Here is a 24,178-nt window from a genome sequence, read left to right as displayed (position 1 = left end):
CAAGTTTGATGAAGTCATGTATCCATGGAAACAGCAAAAGTCATGTTTCCATGGAAACAGCAAAATATAAAATTCTTATCTGGGTCTAACCCCCAAAAGGCACATCTAGGGATCATGCTTGACATGTGTACCAAGTTTGATTAAGAAAACAACCAATGGATTAGGAGATATGCTTCGGACAAAGTGTGAAGGACGCACGGACGGACGGACGCACACACGGACGCATGGACGGAACTCGTTTCTATATCCCCCGCAACTTAGTTGTCGCAGGTGATAATAAAACTACAGTTAATACCTAATCATTTTATCCATCTCACGTATTTTAATGCTCTTTAAGTCTCTTATAGCCCTTTGTCGGCTTGTGCATGCACAGCTCTATAAATTTATGTATACATTATTTGTATGTACAAGATGAGACTAAAATAAACAAACAACAACAACTGCTACTCCTACTACTACTACTACTACTACTACTACTACTACTACTACTATTACTAATGTCTTTTTTATCTGGGCACATACCATTATTATCAAGGGTACAGCTTAATTAAGCCTTATGGAACCAATCATAAAAATGTGTTGTTTTAGGCGGTCTGTCTTATGGGAAGATACCGGGGAATCGAACTCGGGTCTTCGGCGTAACGAACCAACCCCTGTGCAATATGAACATCGATCATGACAACACCTGTGTTTGACAGTAAACAACACTTACGTTGTTAATTAAAGTCAGCGTCTACATGGATATGTTGCAAATAGAAAATAAATTTCAAATTTGCGGTCCTTTATCGTCGATTTAAGACCGCTAAATGTTATTTAAAAACCGAACGCGTTAGGGACGGTCAGATTAGGACGTATGGGCTGATGTGCCTGTGTGGTCGACGTCATGCCCGCTACATCTAGACCCGGTTTGAAAATGGCGGAATACTGCCGCTTTTGAGCTGCTGACGAATTTTCCAGCTTCGAAGTTTCTTCACTGGGATTAGGGTCAAGAAATTCTTCTTCAAATCATTCGCTTTTTAGTTCAAAAACATCAAAGATGCTGCCGAGGTAGAAATAGCCGATGTCCGACATGTTTGTTTACAAACAAAAGGCTCAACGAGTTCATTGTATTCATACGCGGTGTTTCGGTCACTTTAATTAGCGGTCCTTAAACTGCCATTTAAGTACGGTTTTGATGACCTCTCAGCCAATCAGAATCGAGTATCACACAATGTCGTGCTAGAATCAGAAGTGAAACTGCAACACATTTCAACTTTCGCTGAAATACAATACCATCTCTTTAAGGAGTTATCTACAACAGAGCCACACTCTTGACATGTCCACATGTGACGTCACGTCAATACGACAGTCATTAACAGAATCGATACCACAATGACACATATGCGGAACAACATCCGGTCAGAAGTCCAGCTCTACGCCAAATTTCGCTTCCACGTCACCGTAAGGCGAACCGTATATGGTATGGTCGGCATCAGAGGTTCATGAGTCTTCAATGGAACACTACACCGTCCACAGATAAATACATGTTTTATCTCCACGGCGCTGTGGGCGTACGACGATGGACATCCAGGACAAATTTAAGAGACCTTTGCGTTCCATGGAGTGACATGCCAAGACGTGGGAGTACACAACTCATTGTTAATAGCAGTTTGAAACGCGTACACTACATGGAAGACATTGATAGGGATCAGTTCCACCCTTAATCAATCGCAACGAACAGCAAGATTGCCCATGCGGCGTTAAACAATAATCACTCACTCACTCCATCCCTGGAAATGCGGTTGGCTGTCACACCCGATACTGACATCGTTAATTGACTTGTTTTATCACTTCTCTATATATGGTTTTTGAGTTTCCCCATCAGGTTTTTCTAATTACCTTACTTGAACATCGTTTGGGGAAATACTGTAACACAACAATATTCAAATATTTTGCGGAGCCTTTTAAGGATTATATAAATATTTGAATATATTTATTAGATTCGCTTTACTTGATGTATTTTGATATATTTCCCATCGCTTTTCACCCAAAATATGAAATCATTCGTACGAGTGTCAAAGTAAATGATCGTTCCGTTAATTCCATGTGTACAATCAGTGTAATGTGGGTTCAAGGTAATTCGGGCGTGACTAATTGACAACCAACTGTCCAATCGTGAAATGTGATGAATCGTTTAAACAGCAAAGAGAGGCAGAGAAGTGATCTATCATGAGCAGGGAGCTTGGGTAACATACAACGGCTATGTTCATACATGGAACACGGAACAGGCACAAGAACGGACACCGCCTTTTTATTTAAACCGGGACTCCAATGCCTATGTAATATTTCACAGAAAATAACACCAAATAGTCTTATCATTAATCAAACCCATAAGCTAAGATACAAGTGAAAATCCGGGTTAGAATTGGTTTTCAGCAGCACATGCTTGTTGTAAGAGGCGACTAACGGGAGAGGGTGATCAAGCTCGCTGACTTCGTTGACAAATGTCATTGTATCCCAATTGCGTAGATTGATGCTCATGATGTTGATCACTGGATTGTCTGGACCAGATTCGATTATTTACAGACCGCCGCCATATAGCTGGAATATTGCTGAGTGCGGCGTTAAACAACAAACATGAACACCATAAGCTACGAAAGAGAAGCATTATATGTGGAGGTGGCCTTAATAACCTGATCTTGACCATCTTCTGATTCGTCATTTGTGGAACAACGTCAGAATCTCAGTTAGAACCGACCTTCAGCTCACCATGAATCTCGTAAGACTAACAGGATCGGGTGGTCAGATTCGATGACTCGAGTAATGCATGTCATGGTATCCTTGCTGATAATTTGCGTAGATAGGTGTCCACGCCGTCACTCACTGGTTCCGACTCGACCATTTACAGATAGCTGGAATATTGCTGAGTGCGGCGTTAAACAACAAACAAATATGACCAATTAAACAACACAGTAAAACAAACCTCAACAACAGGTGTAATCAGTCATGTGAGTGAAACAATGAGTATTTATAGAAAGTATTGGTGGTGCTGTGTGTGGGTGCGTGCGTGCGTGCCCATGCGTGTTCGCTGCTATTTTGCGCCCAGTTGAGTCTTGTTCGTTGAATGGTTGGGACTGGTTGCTCCTGTAGTCGACGCGTGTGTGATTGTTTACATGTGCGTGCGTGCGTGCGTGCGTGTCTGTTTTCGCTACTATTTTGCGCCCAGTTGAGTCTTGTTCGTTGGATGGTTGGGACTGGTTGCTCCTGTAGTCGACGTATTGTAAGTCCTACCTATTACGCAACTTATTATGCAGTGAACACAGGTTTCTATAACATGTATCACGTGTCTTATATATACTATGACAAAATACTACCGAGTTTATCAACAGCCTTTTAATTCACGACAGCTTTACCCTTTGTTAACCACGAGGTATATTCTCAAACGTGTAACTGCGCAATTTTCAATGCAATTTTTTTGCCTTGTATTCATTCGTACCGGACATGTCTGCCCTATTTCAGCTCAAGGAAGTCTGTTTGACTCGCATTACCTCCAGCGCCGAAACGAACAGAAATGAAGGTATGTTGAGCTAAATAATCTCATGTACACTTCTCCACTTACATAAATGACATGTGACATCATTGAATCGTATCAAATAGCCCATACATACTTGGTTTGACTTAAACGATTGACTTCACTAGTCTTAGTAAATATTACATATAGGTCAAACTTGGTGTTCAGCAACAGTCTTGTAAGAGGCGTCTGGTGAGATCGGGTGGTCAGGTGATTTGGTTTATTCATCGTATCGCAGCTGTGTAGATCCATACTCATGATGTCGGTCATCTGGTCAAGACTCAAGAGTGGGATACAGCTCGTATACTGCTAAATGTGGGGTTAAGTAAAAATAAACAAACAGTCCAAACATAAAAACAAAACCCAAAACAAAACAAATAAAACAAAGCATTGCAACAAAGTCAGCCCTTTGTTGCAAATGCTGAAAAGATTCTTGAAAGTAAATTACAATATTTATGACGATTCAGTGTTTAGTCCCTAATATCGACACCTTCGCTGAAATCTCTTGCATCATCAATCTCTACCACTGTGTGTTATTCATCTTATTACTTATCTTTTACAGATAGTCTGTATATTTAACGGTTAAACTCCGGTTCACTTCTTTGTGGTTGCCATCCAGTTGGTGGGTAGATCGAAAACTTGATTGTTTATAACTTGTAATGAATACTGTCAGTGTGGTATTGTTGTGTCAACTCATTCATTTGTACACATAGAAACATGGGCTCTTGTACAGCACATTCACAACAAGCAAAAGTTCTGAATAGATTACTCTTATTTCCAACATACATCCCGCGTACATGGTCACAACGACTGTCAACGTCACACACCCTAGTGATATCCCGTATACATGGTCACAACGACTGTCAACGTCACACGCCCTAGTGATATCCCGTATACATGGTTACAACGACTGTCAACGTCACACGCCCTAGTGATATCCCGTGTACATGGTCACAACGACTGTCAACGTCACACGCCCTAGTGATATCCCGTATACATGGTCACAACGACTGTCAACGTCACACACCCTAGTGATATCCCGTGTACATGGTCACAACGACTGTCAACGTCACACGCACTAGTGATATCCCGTATACATGGTCACAACGACTGTCAACGTCACACACCCTAGTGGTATCCCGTATACGTGGTCACAACGACTGTCAACGTCACACACCCTAGTTATATCCCGTGTACATGGTCACAACGACTGTCAACGTCACACACCCTAGTGATATCCGATATACATGGTCACAACGACTGTCAACGTCACACACCCTAGTGATATCCCGTATACATGGTCACAACGACTGTCAACGTCACACACCCTAGTGATATCCCGTATACATGGTCACAACGACTGTCAACGTCACACACCCTAGTGATATCCCGTATACATGGTCACAACGACTGTCAACGTCACACAGCCCTGAGTTATATCCCGTATACATGGTCACAACGACTGTCAACGTCACACGCCCTAGTTATATCCCATATACATGGTCACAACGACTGTCAACGTCACACACCCTAGTGATATCCCGTATACATGGTCACAACGACTGTCAACGTCACACACCCTAGTGATATCCCGTATACATGGTCACAACGACTGTCAACGTCACAAGCCCGAGTGATATCCCGTATACATGGTCACAACGACTGTCAACGTCACACGCCCTAGTGATATCCCGTATACATGGTTACAACGACTGTCAACGTCACACACCCTAGTGATATCCAACGTCGTATACATGGTCACAACGACTGTCAACGTCACACCCTAAGTGATAACCCTAGTGATATCCCATATACATGGTTACAACGACTGTCAACGTCACACACCCTAGTGATATCCCGTATACATGGTCACAACGACTGTCAACGTCACAAGCCCGAGTTATATCCCATATACATGGTCACAACGACTGTCAACGTCACAAGCCCTAGTTATATCCCGTATACATGGTCACAACGACTGTCAACGTCACAAACCCTAGTGATATCCCGTATACATGGTTACAACGACTGTCAACGTCACACACCCTAGTGATATCCCGTATACATGGTCACAACGACTGTCAACGTCACAAGCCCTAGTTATATCCCATATACATGGTTACAACGACTGTCAACGTCACACACCCTAGTTATATCCCATATACATGGTTACAACGACTGTCAACGTCACACATAGTGGGAAAATAATCCTAATGATATCCCGTATACATGGTCACAACGACTGTCAACGTCACACACCCTAGTGATATCCCGTATACATGGTCACAACGACTGTCAACGTCACAACGACTGTCAACGTCCACTAGTTATATCCCATATACATGGTTACAACGACTGTCAACGTCACACACCCTAGTTATATCCCATATACGAGTGTGTTTTTTCTGTCGACAAGCAAATGTCAACGTCACGGTGTCAACCTAATGATTATCCCGTATTTAAAAAATCAGCAAGAAAACATGGTCACAACGACTGTCAACGTCACAAACCCTAGTGATATCCCGTATACATGGTTACAACGACTGTCAACGTCACACACCCTAGTGATATCCCGTATACATGGTCACAACGACTGTCAACGTCACAAGCCCTAGTGATATCCCGTATACATGGTCACAACGACTGTCAACGTCACAAGCCCGAGTTATATCCCATATACATGGTCACAACGACTGTCAACGTCACACGCCCTAGTTATATCCCATATACATGGTCACAACGACTGTCAACGTCACACGCCCTAGTTATATCCCATATACATGGTTACAACGACTGTCAACGTCACACACCCTAGTTATATCCCATATACATGGTCACAACGACTGTCAACGTCACACACCCTAGTGATATCCCGTATACATGGTCACAACGACTGTCAACGTCACACGCCCTAGTTATATCCCATATACATGGTCACAACGACTGTCAACGTCACACGCCCTAGTTATATCCCATATACATGGTCACAACGACTGTCAACGAGACAAATCGCAGTCAAGTCAGAGGTTTCAGATACCAATTTCTTTAAAAATACCCCCAAAGAAAGAGATATCCAAATCATTGGTATGAATTGATACAAGAAGGGGTGTTTGGAAATGTCCTATTCTGATTGGGGAATTGTACCGTCCAAGTAGAGAATTGTCCATGTGTTGGAAATATGGACTCAGCAATAGAATATATCTCATCTTGCTTATTTTGGTCTTTCGGAAAGGACAACAATGAACTGACCGTACCAGTCGTAAACGAATTTGCACAATTTAGTTAAGACTCTTTTTTATAAAAAGCACGCAGTTTTGTATAATAAATGCAGATTTAAAAAGTCCTGCTGATTTTATAAAGGCATTCAGTCTTCTGCACACTGAAATATTTCTCAATCTCACTGTGAGTTTGTGTGTACGTGCCTCTGCGGGAATCTGCGAGTACAAGGGGTTATGATTTTACGCCGCTTTTAGTAATGTTTGAGCAATATCTCAACACAGGCTTCACACATTTAACTCATGTAGGTAATCAAACCCGGCCTGTCGTCAGGTGTGTAGATGGATGGGCCAGATGTTTTCCATTCATTATCACACGTTATAAACAACCATGACGTTTTCCATAACCATCCGAGTACGAGCGTTCGTGGCGGCATCCCGATTATATCTCTAGAAACACAATTATGGAAAACAATTACAATAGTACCACTTTCATGTCGATCAGATCACGTGACTTCCTCACCGTCTCCAAGGAGACGGAACATCCGTTCATACCTGTGAAGGTAAAAGCTGGTTTTAAGTCCATTCCTATTCCCACCGCGACACTGTACTTCGTGTGTATTTCCTGAGCTGTGGGATGCCGATTCCCTCCTGGATACAAGCACGGCCATGTCAACAGAGCTCTGCTGGTCACTGGGTCAGAGGCTGCTTTAACTGTCCATCAGAGTCAGGCTCTGCTAGGCCAGGTAGAGTTGTCTCCCCTGTGCTCTTATCTGGCGGTGCTATCGTTAATTCAAGATGGTTTATCTTCTCCAAAACCTGCGATAGGAACAATTATTACTGAATTATTCTTACGTTATCTTCTCATTTACCAAAATATATGTACACAATATTATTATTAAATATTCACAAGTATGACTAAGCTGACCTCGGTATTTCTGTACATGTTTTAATCTATAACAATATGGCATGGGTAACATTAATGTATTTATTACGTAATAATTATGATAGTGATGATTACAATGACAGCAACAATAATGCAATGGTCAAATACAATGAATGCATTAATGAGTATCATTTTATTTTTATATGTACTGAATATAACTCCCTTAGATTAAAATACTTGCCATATGCATATCAGAAACAACCAAACTACTATAAATTTAAGTCCCTGTTATCAACAAATAATGAAACACTTTTAAGAAATTTATGTAAATATATCTTACATGCTTATAACATCAGAGCAATCAAACTCCAATAAATTTTCTTTAAACCACACATTTTTCCATTTTAAATGTTTATAAAAGTGTGTATATATGTTTATATTAAATATTATATTTATACTGACAAGAAATCTGTTTGAACAAATAACACGTGTATTATTGATATGTATGCCCTTTAAAGTGTATCTATATTTGTAAACAAATGTATGTATGTTGTATATGGGCCTGTGGCCTACATACGGAACAAAAAATACTTGACTTGACTCACCTGCGTCTCGGCTGCCTGACGCCGATAGTCTGGTCGAACAATCGCTGGATATAGAAAAATGAAGATAATGTAGAATTGGAACACTATGAATTCACGAGACAAACTTTACTGTATGTTCGCTTTGCGCTGTTATATGCCTGCTAGCACTCTCATTACGGTAAACCATTTTCGTAAACTTAGTATCACAATCCACTAAACCTGCGGAAAAGTGGAATAGTAGGAACTACCTGTAATAAGCTTCGCACATCGAATGGACGCCCATTCTCTAAACAAATATTGCTTCAAGTCTCCAATAAGATTTGCTGTGAACAGCTGGAAAATTTGTCATGCGGAGTAAATCAATATGTATTATTTCATTACCTGATAGGATAGGGGAGCCGTGACGTTTAACAAGAATAATATGGAACTATATGGTTTAACGTCATTATTAGGGAGTCGCAATATCTACTGTAGGCTTAAAAAGATCGATATATAGAAAAGGTAAATTTGATAAAACACTCCGGCATGTTGCATTAAAGTAAAACGATCACAAGAATGACGACCGAGCACAGTGTGATGTTGTAGGTGTTAACATACCTGTTAGGATGACGCCAACAAAGACGACCGAGCACAGTGTGATGTTGTAGGTGTTAACGTACCTGTTAGGATGACGCCGACAAAGACGACCGAGCACAGTGTGATGTTGTAGGTGTTAACATACCTGTTAGGATGACGCCAACAAAGACGACCGAGCACAGTGTGATGTTGTAGGTGTTAACGTACCTGTTAGGATGACGCCGACAAAGACGACCGACCACAGTGTGATGTTGTAGGTGTTAACATACCCGTTAGGATGACGCCGACAAAGACGACCGAGCACAGTGTGATGTTGAAGGTGTTAACATACCCGTTAGGATGACGCCGACAAAGACGACCGAGCACAGTGTGATGTTGAAGGTGTTAACATACCCGTTAGGATGACGCCGACAAAGACGACCGAGCACAGTGTGATGTTGTAGGTGTTAACATACCTGTTAGGATGACGCCAACAAAGACGACCGAGCACAGTGTGATGTTGAAGGTGTTAACATACCTGTTAGGATGACGCCGACAAAGACGACCGAGCACAGTGTGATGTTGAAGGTGTTAACATACCTGTTAGGATGACGCCGACAAAGACGACCGAGCACAGTGTGATGTTGTAGGTGTTAACATACCCGTTAGGATGACGCCGACAAAGACGACCGAGCACAGTGTGATGTTGAAGGTGTTGTAGAAGTGTTAACATACCTGTTAGGATGGCGCCCGACAAAGACGACCGAGCACAGTGTGATGTTGTAGGTGTTAACATACCTGTTAGGATGGCGCCGATGACCGAGCACAGATGTGATGTTGTAAAGGTGTTAACATACCTGTTAGGACAGTGATGTTGTAGGTGTTAACATACCTGTTAGGATGATGCCGACAAAGGCGACCCGAGCACAGTGTGATGTTGAAGTTGTAGGTGTTAACATACCTGTTAACATACCTGTTAGGATGACGCCGACAAAGACCGACAGTGTGATGTTGTAGGTGTTAACATACCTGTTAGGATGGCGCCGACAGTGTGATGTTGTAGGGTGTTAACATACCTGTTAGGATGACGCCAACAAAGACGACCGAGCACAGTGTGATGTTGTAGGTGTTAACATACCTGTTAGGATGACGCCACAAAGACGACCGGTTACAGTGTGATGTTGAAGGTGTTAACATACCTGTTAGGATGGCCGACAAAGACGAATCGGTTACACAGTGTGATGTTGAAGGTGTTAACATACCTTAGGATGACATACCATACCTGTTAGGATGACGCGCCGACAAAGGCGACCGAGCACAGTGTGATGTTGTAGGTGTTAACATACCTGTTAGGATGACGCCGAAGGCGAATCGAAAGCACAGTGTGATGTTGAAGGTGTTAACATACCTGTTAGGATGATGACGCCAACAAAAGACGACCGGCACAGTGTGATGTTGAAGGTGTTAACATACCTGTTAGGATGACAAAGACCGACCGAGCACAGTGTGATGTTGAAGGTGTTAACATACCTGTTAGGATGACGCCCGACAAAAGACGACCGAGCACAGTGTGATGTTGAAGGTGTTAACATACCTGTTAGGATGACGCCTGTTAGGACAAAGAGCGACCGAGCACAGTGTGATGTTGTAGGTGTTAACATACCTGTTAGGATGACGCCCGACAAAGACGACCCGAGCACAGTGTGATGTTGAAGGTGTTAACATACCTGTTAGGATGATGCCGACAAAGACGACCGAGCACAGTGTGATGTTGTAGGTGTTAACATACCTGTTAGGATGACGCGCCAACAAAGACGACCGAGCACAGTGTGATGTTGTAGGTGTTAACATACCTGTTAGGATGACGCCGACAAAGACGGCGACCGAGCACAGTGTGATGTTGAAGGTGTTAACATACCTGTTAGGATGACGCCCGACAAAGACGACCGAGCACAGTGTGATGTTGAAGGTGTTAACATACCTGTTAGGATGACGCCAACAAAGAAATGTTGACGACCGAGCACAGTGTGATGTTGTTGTAGGTGTTAACATACCTGTTAGGATGACGCGCCGACAAAGACGACCGAGCACAGTGTGTGATGTTGTAGGTGTTAACATACCTGTTAGATGACGTTAACAAAGATGTTGACCGAAAAGCACAGTGATGATGTTGAAGGTGTTAACATACCTGTTAGGATGGCGCCAACAAAGACGACCGAGCACAGTGTGATGTTGAAGGTGTTAACATACCTGTTAGGATGGCGCCGACAAAGACGACCGAGCACAGTGTGATGTTGTAAGGATGTTAACATACCAGTTAGGATGGCGAACAAAGACGAAAGACCGAGCACAGTGTGATGTTGTAGGTGTTAACATACCTGTTAGGATGACGCCCGACAAAGACCGAGCACAGTGTGATGTTGTAGGTGTTAACATACCTGTTAGGATGATGCGCCAACAAAGACTGACCGAGCACAGTGTGATGTTGAAGGTGTTAACATACCTGTTAGGATGACGACCGACAAAGACGACCCGAGCACAGTGTGATGTTGAAGGTGTTAACATACCTGTTAGGATGACGCCAACAAAGACTAATCGCGAGCACAGTGTGATGTTGAAGGTGTTAACATACCTGTTAGGATGACGCCGACAAAGAGACGACCGAGCACAGTGTGATGTTGTAGGTGTTAACATGTTAGGATGGCCCGACAGGATGACGTGTGATGTTGAAGGTGTTAACATACCTGTTAGGATGGCGCCCAAAAGACGACCGAGCACAGTGTGATGTTGTAGGTGTTAACATACCTGTTAGATGGCGCCGACAAAGACCTAATCGACCGAGTGTGTTGTAAGGTGTTAACATACCTGTTAGGATGACGTGATGTTGTAGGTGTTAACATACCTGTTAGGATGACCTTGAGACGACCGACAGGTGTGTATGTTGAAGGTGTTAACATACCTGTACCTGTGTGATGTTGTAGATGTTAACATACCTGTTAGGATGACGCCAACAAAGACGACAAAGACGTTAACATACCTGTTAGGATGGCACAAAGATGACCCGACAAAGAGCACAGTGTGATGTTGAAGGTGTTAATACCTGTACCTGCACAGTGTGAGTTGATGTTAACATACCTGTTACAAAGACGCGACCGAGGATGGCACAGTGTGATGTTGAAGGTGTTAACATACCTGTTAGGATGGCGCCGACAAAGGCGACCCGAGCACAGTGTGATGTTGTAGGTGTTAACATACCTGTTAGGATGGCGCCCGACAAAGGCGACCGAGCACAGTGTGATGTTGAAGGTGTTAACATACCTGTTAGGATGACGCCAACAAAGACGACCGACAGCACAGTGTGATGTTGAAGGTGTTAACATACCTGTTAGGATGGCGCCGACAAAGAGGCGACCGAGCACAGTGTGATGTTGTAGGTGTTAACATACCTGTTAGGATGACGCCGACAAAGACGACCGAGCACAGTGTGATGTTGTAGGTTTGGATGGCGCCAGGTGATAACATACCTGTTAGGATGACGCCAACAAAGAGCACGACCGAGCACAGTGTGATGTTGAAGGTGTTAACATACCTGTTAGGATGATGACGTTAGGATGACGCCAACAAAGACGACCGAGCACAGTGTGATGTTGAAGGTGTTAACATACCTGTTAGGATGACGCCAACAAAGACGACCGAGCACAGTGTGATGTTGAAGGTGTTAACATACCTGTTAGGATGACGCCAACAAAGACGACCGAGCACAGTGTGATGTTGAAGGTGTTAACATACCTGTTAGGATGACGCCAACAAAGACGACCGAGCACAGTGTGATGTTGAAGGTGTTAACATACCTGTTAGGATGACGCCAACAAAGACGACCGAGCACAGTGTGATGTTGAAGGTGTTAACATACCTGTTAGGATGACGCCAACAAAGACGACCGAGCACAGTGTGATGTTGTAGGTGTTAACATACCTGTTAGGATGACGCCGACAAAGACGACCGAGCACAGTGTGATGTTTGCTGCAAGGATGCGACCGAGCGCGGTTCTGCAAGAATGCTGACGCGGTTCATGACAGCTCACAGCTCTCATACCCAGTGTCAGCATCATTCCACAAAACTGGAAAATTGGAAAATATTTCAATATCCTTCTAATTAACACCAGTGTTTTTATGTATAAATATTTTATAAAACTAATCTGTGAACACAAGGTTCTCTGGAGGCCATGTATTGTGAGGCGCCAACAGTTGCTGTGTGCTCAACCGTTCATTGAGACTTCCAGCAGTAGTTTGGCCGTGATTGAGATGTTGAGCACTGTGGCTTTGGGCAGAAATGCCGCGGAAATATTTTTGAAAGCAGCGTCACCAAGTAGTCTGTCATATAGACCCTGAAACAAATATACCCCATGTAGCCCATGCAAGTCTAGAATGTGTGGCAAGTCTAGATTACCGCAGTTTCAGGAAATGAAAAACGTCTCTGGGCTCCTTTTTATTATATTTTATTTTAATTTGAAAAATATTATTTTATGTAAAATATGTTCATTTCTGAGACTAGCTGTTAGTATACGTCTCCAACATATGACCCCTGTTAGTTTGAAGAACTATATATCTGGAACGGTTTTACCTAGCATGACAAAATTGAAATTGTTTGGTTACTAGTGGACTTTGTCGGGTAGCTAGGAATTTTTGTTTTGCAGAATGATATTGTAAAATGGCACCTGAGGGGATTGTGTGGTATCTGATGGCGACTGTCTGACAACTGCGGTAGCTGGGGACGATTGTGCGGTAATCGACTGGCATTGTGCCGTGGCATGTGCATACTTTACAGTGTAAGAAGAATAGGGGACTGTGCGGTATTTGAGGAGCTTATGCGGTAATTGACCGCGATTTTGCGCTAAGTGACGGAGATTGTGCGGTAACTGAGGTGCATTTTGCTGTAAATGATGGAGAATTTTCAGTAACTGACATACATGTAGTTGTGCGTTATAGCTGATGTAGATTGTGCGGTAACTGACGGAAATTGTGCGGTAGCTGATATTGTCTGTGCGGTAACTGACGGAAATTGTGCGGTAGCTGATAGAGATTGTGCGGTAGCTGATGTAGATTGTGCGGTAACTGACGGAAATTGTGCTGTAGCTGATATTGTTTGTGCGGTAACTGACGGAAAATGTGCGGTAGTTGATAGAGATTATGCGGTAACAGCCGGAGATTGTGCTGTAAATGATGAAGATTTATCCGATAATCGATGAAAATTAGTCATTGATATCTGATCAGTCGTGAAGACCGGAGACAATCACACAACCACTTACCATTGCTGAACCTGTTAAAATGCCGGACGATGTAGCCTCAGACTCGGGGTACGTGATCTCGGCAGCAAACTCGTACCCCACGGGCAGGTAGCCAGTCATAAAGAACCTGAGACATGCAGAAACAAGGTTAAATCGAGGAAACGAGCAGATTCAGTTAAATCTTGAACATGACTGAACGACTCTAAAATATACGACGAGAATACGCATGAGAGAGCAAATTCACGTCCACAAACTGTAGGATATGCGTTATCTGGACTTCATTGGGGACACATATGCACTGAAATACCAGTAGGAGATGTATACATCTGAATGTAGAACTTATATAAGTTAGATCCTAGGTTTCAGTATGTCATTTCATCTTGTGGATCCTATACCTGCTATTGACAGGTGTTGTGTACATGTCAATGATATGCAAAATGGTTGATTGGTGCCATGAAAACCATTTTGATAGTTACTCATGTATCAAGTGCATAAGGATAGATTAAGGTGAGTGTTTGCCTAAAGAGGGGTTACCATATCATTATTTATCCAGTTATAAATGGATAAATTTCAAAATATAAATCTACGTTTAATTAAAGTGAATTTTTGTGATCCTTAGCAAAGTGTGAGTAGTATACATAGCACTGAATGTTGGACATGTGTACATGGGACTGGATGCGGGATATGTATAGATAGGATAAAGGACATTTTCAGAAAAGATTGAACGTATGGTATGTATACACTAGACAGAATTTGTGTTTGTGTGTGCGTGTACGTGTACCTGCGCGTGTGTGCATACTTATAACGCCGCACTCGACAGTAGTCAAGCTTCCACGATGATAAGGCCAGTAAGTAATCGAGTTCGGACTAGACAATCGAGTGACTAATATTACCAGCAACGATCCACGGTGTCGCATTATTAACCAAGTCACCGAGAACACTCATCCATATAACTAACTCAGTATCCCCTCGAGTTTATTTGACAGAATCAGTGGCAGTTGGCAGGTCTGACACAGATAGGCTCACTGATTAATGGCTCAAAGCCCATGGGATGTAACAGGTGACTATCTTTATGTTATTTCACATGAAGCTGTTCACATCAAGTTACAGGCCGAGTAAGTCAAGTTCGTTGTGTAACGGAAAATCCGGGTCATGAGTGTTACTCCCCATACTCGTCTACACAAACAAATTCGTTTTGTGTTTTGATGTTTTAGAAGCAATAAACTGAAGGGATGGTTTTATAACAGATTAGGTCATAGTCTGTGTTCAGATACTACAGAATGAATACAGAAAGTGTTCAGATACTACAGAATGATCGTAACTCCCATAGACTTACGACAGTCGTAGCGTTACGATCGCTTTGAGGAACGGGACCCAGGTTGGCAAGTCTTAATAGCGTCATCTTTAGGCGGAAGTTAAACATTATTCGCACCTCCATTTTCAATTTTCTTACTTTCTGGATATAAATTATTTCATATTATTTCTGAGATAAAATATCATTCAGGAAAACACATATCCAATACATCGGCGATCAAAACCAAACAATCTGGTTACTGACCTCACGAACATCGATCTAAGCATTTATGATACGATGACATGTATCCACAGTGTCAGCGAGCCTGACCACCCGATCCCCTTAGTCGCCTCTTACGACAAACATGGGCTGCTGAAGACCAAATGTAATAAGATCTCCAGGAGGTGATGCCAAACTGAAGCATGGAGATTGGAAGTGACAGAGATTTATATACCCAAGAAATCCGGCGACGAGGTAGATTATCCAGATACGGTTGAGGTCGCATTCGATGATGGCAGCGAACGCTACCATTCCCACCAGCGACAGAGCATAGATCCCCACCGACGTCCACCTACAGAACGGGGATATAACATATCATGTCCATGTCATACAGATAAGTATACCCTGAATGAATCCCAAATACTACTTAACACAAATCTGAGAAAAACATATATAATTCCCAAAAGCACAAAAAGGCATACGAAAACTTACAGAATGCGTTCCTAGGTATGAAAAACAATTTAAACAGATTTGAAGTTACAATACTGAAAAATAAATATATAAAACTATCTTAATACCAAATACAATCCCGCCTACAAATACCCTCAAAATAGAATCCTGAATGTCCCCTTAGCGAAAGTATTCGAGTTGGTTTTAACGACGAGTTGGTCTTAATGATGTCTATAATACGGCGTGTCAGTTTCACGAGACAGGGAAACACCAACTGTACAAATTTCATACGTTTATCACTTGGGCAAAACAATCCATTCTGACCATGATTCGAACCTACGTTATGACGTCCCCAAGGGACGCAACTCTGCACAGCAAACAGCGGCGCAAAAGCCTGCACTGTATGGCGCAAGGGAAGCGTGCTAAAGCTCTTTGTGTAATTTTACACAACGAAGACATCTCGGAATATTGTAGAAAAGACGTCATTTCTATCCGTATCATACTTGCCACAGACATTTGGGTCATGATGGAGAGTCGCTACGTACTTGAACGCCTTCGTCTTGTCCAGCCACAGCCCCGCCATGATGGCTCCTGCTATACCAGCCAGGACGATCGTGAGACCAATGCGCCCTGTGTTTTCTTCCTCACCCTGGGAACAGGGACAGCATTATCTACTGATGGTCTGACGTTACACCCTCACCCTGGGAACACGGACAGCATTATCTACTGGGGGTCTGACGTTACACCCTCACACTGGAAACAGGGACAGCATTATCTACTGGTGGTCTGACGTTACACCCTCACCCTGGGAACACGGACATCATTATCTACTGGGGGTTGACGTTACATCCTCACCCTGAAAACAGGGACATCATTATCTACTGGGGGTCTGACGTTACACCCTCACACTGGAAACAGGGACAGCATTATCTACTGGTGGTCTGACGTTACACCCTCACCCTGGGAACACGGACATCATTATCTACTGGGGGTTGACGTTACATCCTCACCCTGGGAACAGGGACAGCATTATCTACTGGTGGTCTGACGTTACATCCTCACCCTGAAAACAGGGACAGCATTATCTACTGGGAGTCTGGCGTTACACCCTCACCCTGGGAATAGGGACATCATTATCTACTGGGAGTCTGGCGTTACACCCTCACCCTGGGAACAGGGACATCATTATCTACTGGTGGTCTGACGTTACACCCTCACACTGAAAACAGGGACAGCATTATCTACTGGGAGTCTGGCGTTACACCCTCACCCTGGGAATAGGGACATCATTATCTACTGGTGGTCTGACGTTACATCCTCACCCTGGGAACAGGGACATCATTATCTACTGGGAGTCTGGCGTTACACCCCCACCCTGGGAATAGGGACATCATTATCTACTGGGAGTCTAGCGTTGCACCCTCACCCTGGGAACAGGGACATCATCATCGACTGGGAGTCTGGCGTTACACCCTCACCCTGGGAACAGGGACATCATCATCGACTGGGAGTCTAGCGTTACACCCTCACCCTGGGAACAGGGACATCATCATCGACTGGGAGTCTAGCGATACACCCTCACACTGGGAACAGGGACATCATCATCGACTGGGAGTCTAGCGTTGCACCCTCACACTGGGAACAGGGACATCATCATCGACTGGGAGTCTGGCGTTACACCCTCACCCTGGGAACAGGGACAGCATTATCTACTGGGAGTCTGGCGTTACACCCCACCCTGGGAACAGGGACATCATCATCGACTGGGAGTCTAGCGTTACACCCTCACCCTGGGAACAGGGACATCATCATCGACTGGGAGTCTAGCGTCGCACCCTCACACTGGAAACAGGGACATCATCATCGACTGGGAGTCTGGCGTTACACCCTCACCCTGGGAACAGGGACATCATCATCGACTGGGAGTCTGGCGTTACACCCTCACCCTGGGAACACGGACAGCATTATCTACTGGGGTCTGTCGTTACACCCTCACACTGGAAACACGGACAGCATTTTCTACTGGGAGTCTAGCGTTACACCCTCACCCTGGGAACAGGGACAGCATTATCTACTGGGAGTCTGTCGTTACACCCTCACCCTGGGAACACGGACAGCATTATCTACTGGGGGTCTGTCGTTACACCCTCACACTGGAAACAGGGACAGCATTTTCTACTGGGAGTCTAGCGTTACACCCTCACCCTGGGAACAGGGACAGCATTTCCTACTGGGAGTCTGTCGTTACACCCTCACCCTGGGAACACGGACAGCATTATCTACTGGGGGTCTGTCGTTACACCCTCACACTGGAAACAGGGACAGCATTTTCTACTGGGAGTCTAGCGTTACACCCTCACCCTGGGAACAGGGACAGCATTATCTACTGGGAGTCTGTCGTTACACCCTCACCCTGGGAACACGGACAGCATTATCTACTGGGAGTCTGTCGTTACACCCTCACCCTGGGAACAGGGACATCATCATCGACTGGGAGTCTAGCGTCGCACCCTCACACTGGGAACAGGGACATCATCATCGACTGGGAGTCTGGCGTTACACCCTCACCCTGGGAACAGGGACAGCATTATCTACTGGGAGTCTGGCGTTACACCCTCACCCTGGGAACAGGGACATCATCATCGACTGGGAGTCTAGCGTTACACCCTCACCCTGGGAACAGGGACATCATCATCGACTGGGAGTCTAGCGTCGCACCCTCACACTGGAAACAGGGACATCATCATCGACTGGGAGTCTGGCGTTACACCCTCACCCTGGGAACAGGGACATCATCATCGACTGGGAGTCTGGCGTTACACCCTCACCCTGGGAACACGGACAGCATTATCTACTGGGGGTCTGTCGTTACACCCTCACACTGGAAACACGGACAGCATTTTCTACTGGGAGTCTAGCGTTACACCCTCCCCTGGGAACAGGGACAGCATTATCTACTGGGAGTCTGTCGTTACACCCTCACCCTGGGAACACGGACAGCATTATCTACTGGGGGTCTGTCGTTACACCCTCACACAGGAAACAGGGACAGCATTTTCTACTGGGAGTCTAGCGTTACACCCTCACCCTGGGAACAGGGACAGCATTTCCCTACTGGGAGTCTGTCGTTACACCCTCCTCACCCTGGGAACACGGACAGCATTATCTACTGGGGTCTGTCGTTACACCCTCACACTGGAAACAGGGACAGCATTTTCTACTGGGAGTCTAGCGTTACACCCTCACCCTGGGAACAGGGACAGCATTATCTACTGGGAGTCTGTCGTTACACCCTCACCCTGGGAACACGGACAGCATTATCTACTGGGGGTCTGTCGTTACACCCTCACACTGGAAACAGGGACAGCATTTTCTACTGGGAGTCTAGCGTTACACCCCTCACCCTGGGAACAGGGACAGCATTATCTACTGGGAGTCTGTCGTTACACCCTCACCCTGGGAACACGGACAGCATTATCTACTGGGGTCTGTCGTTACACCCCTCACACTGGAAACAGGACAGCATTTTCTACTGGGAGTCTAGCGTTACACCCCTCACCCTGGGAACAGGGACAGCATTATCTACTGGGAGTCTGTCGTTACACCCTCACCCTGGGAACACGGACAGCATTATCTACTGGGGGTCTGTCGTTACACCCTCACCCTGGAAACAGGGACAGCATTTTCTACTGGGAGTCTAGCGTTACACCCTCACCCTGGGAACACGGACAGCATTTTCTACTGGGGGTTGACGTTACACCCTCACCCTGGAAACAGGGACAGCATTGTCTACTGGGAGGCTGGCGTTATATACTGGGGGTTGACGTTAAACCCTCACCCTGGGAACAGGGACAACATTATCTACTGGGGGTTGACGTTACACCCCCACCCTGGGAACAGGGACAACATTATCTACTTGGGGTCTGATGTTACACCTCACCCTGGGAACAGGGACAGCAGTATTATTATCTACTGGGGTTGACGTTACACCCTCACCCTGGGAATAGGGACAGCATTATCTACTGGGGGTCTGATGTTACACCTCACCCTGGGAACAGGGACAGCATTATCTACTGGTGGTCTGGCGTTATACCCTCACCCTGGGAACAGGGACAACATTATCTACTGGTGGTCTGACGTTACACCCTCACCCTGGGAACAGGGACAGGATTATCTACTGGTGGTCTGGCGTTATACCCTCACCCTGGGAACAGGGACAGCATTGTCTACTGGGGGTTGACGTTACACCCTCACCCTGGGAATAGGGACAGCATTATCTACTTGGGGTCTGATGTTACACCCTCACCCTGGGAACAGGGACAGCATTATCTACTGGGAGTCTAGCGTTACACCCTCACCCTGGGAACAGGGACAGGATTATCTACTGGTGGTCTGATGTTACACCCTCACCCTGGGAACAGGGACAGCATTATCTACTGGGGGTTGACGTTACACCCTCACCCTGGGAACAGGGACAGCATTATCTACTGGGGGTCTGACGTTACACCCCTCACCCTGGGAACAGGGACAGATTATCTACTGGTGGTCTGACGTTACACCCTCACCCTGGGAACAGGGACAGCATTATCTACTGGTGGTCTGACGTTACACCCTCACCCTGGGAACAGGGACAGGATTATCTACTGGTGGTCTGGCGTTATACCCTCACCCTGGGAACAGGGACAACATTATCTACTGGTGGTCTGACGTTACACCCTCACTCTGGGAACAGGGACAGGATTATCTACTGGTGGTCTGGCGTTATACCCTCACCCTGGGAACAGGGACAGCATTGTCTACTCGGGGTTGACGTTACACCCTCACCCTGGGAACAGGGACAACATTATCTACTAGGGGTTGACGTTATACCCTCACCCTGGGAATAGGGACAGCATTATCTACTGGTGGTTGACGTTACACCCTCACCCTGGAAACAGGGACAGCATTATCTACTGGGGGTTGACGTTACACCCTCACCCTGGAAACAGGGACAGCATCATCTACTGATGGTCTGACGTTACACTCTCACCCTGGAAACAGGGACAGCATTATCTACTGGGGGTTGACGTTACACCCTCACCCTGGAAACAGGGACAGCATTATCTACTGATGGTCTGACGTTACACCTCACCCTGGAAACAGGGACAGCATTATCTACTGGGGGTTGACGTTACACCCTCACCCTGGAAACAGGGACAGCATTATCTACTGATGGTCTGACGTTACATCCTCACCCTGGGAACAGGGACAGCATTATCTACTGGTGGTCTGGCGTTATACCCTCACCCTGGGAACAGGGACAGGATTATCTACTGGGGGTTGACGTTACATCCTCACCCTTTGAACAGGGACAGGATTATCTACTGGGGGTTGACGTTACATCCCCACCCTGGGAACAGGGACAGCATTATCTACTGGTGGTCTGACGTTACACCCTCACCCTGGGAACAGGGACAGCATTATCTACTGGTGGTCTGGCGTTATACCCTCACCCTGGGAACAGGGACAGGATTATCTACTGGGGGTTGACGTTACATCCTCACCCTGGGAACAGGGACAGCATTATCTACTGGTGGTCTGGCGTTATACCCTCACCCTGGGAACAGGGACAGGATTATCTACTGGGGGTTGACGTTACATCCTCACCCTGGGAACAGGGACAGCATTATCTACTGGTGGTCTGACGTTATACCCTCACCCTGGGAACAGGGACAGCATTATCTACTGATGGTCTGACGTTACATCTTCACCCTGGGAACAGGGACAGCATTGTCTACTGGGAGTCTGGCGTTACATCCTCACCCTGGGAACAGGGACAGGATTATCTACTGGGGGTTGACGTTACACCCTCACCCTGGGAACAGGGACAGCATTGTCTACTGGGGGTCTGGCGTTACATCCTCACCCTGGGAACAGGGACAGGGTTATCTACTGGGGATTGACGTTACACCCTCACCCTGGGAACAGGGACAGGATTATCTACTGGGGGTTGACGTTACACCCTCACCCTGGGAACAGGGACAGCATTGTCTACTGGGGGTTGACGTTACATCCTCACCCTGGGAACAGGGACAGCATTGTCTACTGGGGGTTGACGTTACACCCTCACCCTGGGAACAGGGACAGCATTGTCTACTGGGGGTTGACGTTACACCCTCACCCTAGGAACAGGCACAGCATTATTCTGCACTTGGGGTCTGACGTTACATCCTCACCCTGGGAACACGGACAGCATTGTCTACTGGGAGTCTGACGTTACATCCTCACCCTGGGAACAGGGACAACATTATCTACTGGGGGTTGACGTTACACCCCCACCCTGGGAACAGGGACAGCATTGTCTACTGGGGGTTGACGTTACACCCTCACCCTGGGAATAGGGACAGCATTGTCTACTGGGAGTCTAGCGTTACATCCTCACCCTGGGAATAGGGACAGCATTGTCTACTGGGGGTCTGACGTTACATCCTCACCCTGGGAACAGGGACAGCATTGTCTACTGGGAGTCTAGTCTTACATCCTCACCCTGGGAATAGGGACAGCATTGTCTACTGGGAGTCTGACGTTACATCCTCACCCTGGGAATAGGGACAGGATTATCTACTGGGGGTTGACGTTACACCCTCACCCTGGGAACAGGGACAGCATTATCTACTAGTGGTCTGGCGTTACACCCTCACCCTGGAAACAGGGACAGCATTATCTACTGGGAGTCTGGCGTTACACCCCCACCCTGGGAACAGGGACAGTATTATCTACTGGGGGTCTGACGTTATACCCCCACCCTGGGAACAGGGACAGCATTATCTACTGGGGGTTGACGTTACACCCTCACCCTGGGAACAGGGACAACATTATCTACTGGGGGTTGACGTTACACCCCCACCCTGGGAATAGGGACAGCATTATCTACTGGGAGTCTGACGTTACACCCTCACCCTGGGAACAGGGACATCATTATCTACTGGGGGGCTGACGTTACACCCTCACCCTGGGAACAGGGACAGCATTATCTACTGGGGGTCTGACGTTACACCCTCACACTGGAAACAGGGACAGCATTATCTACTGGGGTCTGACGTTACATTCTCACCCTGGAAACAGGGACAGCATTATCTACTGGGAGTCTGACGTTACACCCTCACCCTGGGAACAGGGAGAGCATTATCTACTGGGAGTCTGACGTTACACCCTCACCCTGGGAACAGGGACAGCATTATCTACTGGGAGGCTGACGTTACACCCTCACCCTGGGAACAGGGAGAGCATTATCTACTGGTGGTCTGACGTTACACCCTCACCCTGGAAACAGGGAGAGCATTATCGGCTGGGGGTCTGACCTTATATCCCCACCCTGGAAACAGGGACAGCATTATCTACTGGGGTTCTGACGTTACACCCTCATCAACCTGCGAGGGCAGGGAGTTCTGTTTGTTTGTTTGTTGTTTAAAGCCCCACTCATCAATATTCCAGCCACGTGATGGCAGACTGTAAATAATCACTTCTGGACCAGACAATCCAGTGATCAACAGCATGAACATCGCTCCACGCAACTAAGATACGATGACCTGGTCAATCAAGTCAGTGAGGATGGGGAGTGAGTGAGATTATGGGCAAGTGGGGCTGTGAAAGAGGGGCTCGCTGTGCGTGCATTAATTGCCAAAATGTCGTGTTTCGTTAGTACAAACTTTAGATATTCATTTGTTCTTATACTTCAATGAATGAATCATTAATGACTAAATAAAACGAACGTTGGGTTACAAAAGTAGTATACATGACAATACATCCATTATTTCATTAGAATCTATTAGTCTGCTGATACTTCATCTGTGATACAAAGTTAATCAAATCATATTTCAATAATTCCAAACTTGACAATAACTGGTCCCTCGGCGTGGACACGAGTCACGCGAGGGCACCTCCGTGCTGCTAATGGGGAAAAAGATACTGATTCAAGTACATGATTCAAAAGTAATTCGACACCAGGTTCGTAAAAAGATCTTTAGTAGTCTCACAACATCAGGATAACAGTGGAGATGTGGGTTAATATGTGTTCCCGAACATGACACACTAAGTGAGTGAGTGAGTAAGTGCATGAGTGAGTGTATGGGTGAGTATGTTAGTGAGAGGGTGAGTGA

General features: G+C 45.7%; 1 protein-coding gene and 1 long non-coding RNA gene across 2 annotated transcripts in view; both read right to left on the bottom strand.

Annotated features, from left to right (window-relative positions):
* Nucleotides 1-6,810: 6,810 nt before the first annotated feature.
* On the bottom strand, nucleotides 6,811-8,940 carry LOC124290592. The gene is made up of 3 exons (XR_006901981.1): nucleotides 8,895-8,940; nucleotides 8,257-8,300; nucleotides 6,811-7,584 (listed from the first exon to the last, which is right to left on the bottom strand). It is a non-coding gene; the product is annotated as an uncharacterized LOC124290592 (long non-coding RNA).
* Nucleotides 8,941-12,706: 3,766 nt separating this feature from the next.
* The window catches only part of LOC124290566 (feline leukemia virus subgroup C receptor-related protein 1-like), a 35,293-nt gene continuing 23,821 nt past the window's right edge, over nucleotides 12,707-24,178 (bottom strand). The window contains exons 6-9 of the mRNA XM_046727312.1: nucleotides 16,586-16,689; nucleotides 15,826-15,942; nucleotides 14,099-14,204; nucleotides 12,707-12,910 (exon numbers count right to left, since the gene is read on the bottom strand). Of these exons, the coding sequence (XP_046583268.1) occupies nucleotides 12,707-12,910; nucleotides 14,099-14,204; nucleotides 15,826-15,942; nucleotides 16,586-16,689 (531 nt within the window). The remainder of the gene's footprint in view (nucleotides 12,911-14,098; nucleotides 14,205-15,825; nucleotides 15,943-16,585; nucleotides 16,690-24,178) is intronic.

The sequence above is a fragment of the Haliotis rubra genome, unplaced genomic scaffold, assembly GCF_003918875.1.
Source record: "Haliotis rubra isolate DU_JTF1 unplaced genomic scaffold, ASM391887v1 Scf47, whole genome shotgun sequence".
Classification (NCBI taxonomy): Eukaryota; Metazoa; Mollusca; class Gastropoda; order Lepetellida; family Haliotidae; genus Haliotis; species Haliotis rubra.
The sequence above is the reverse complement of the archived record's forward strand: the minus strand, read 5'-3'. Positions and strand labels throughout refer to the sequence as shown.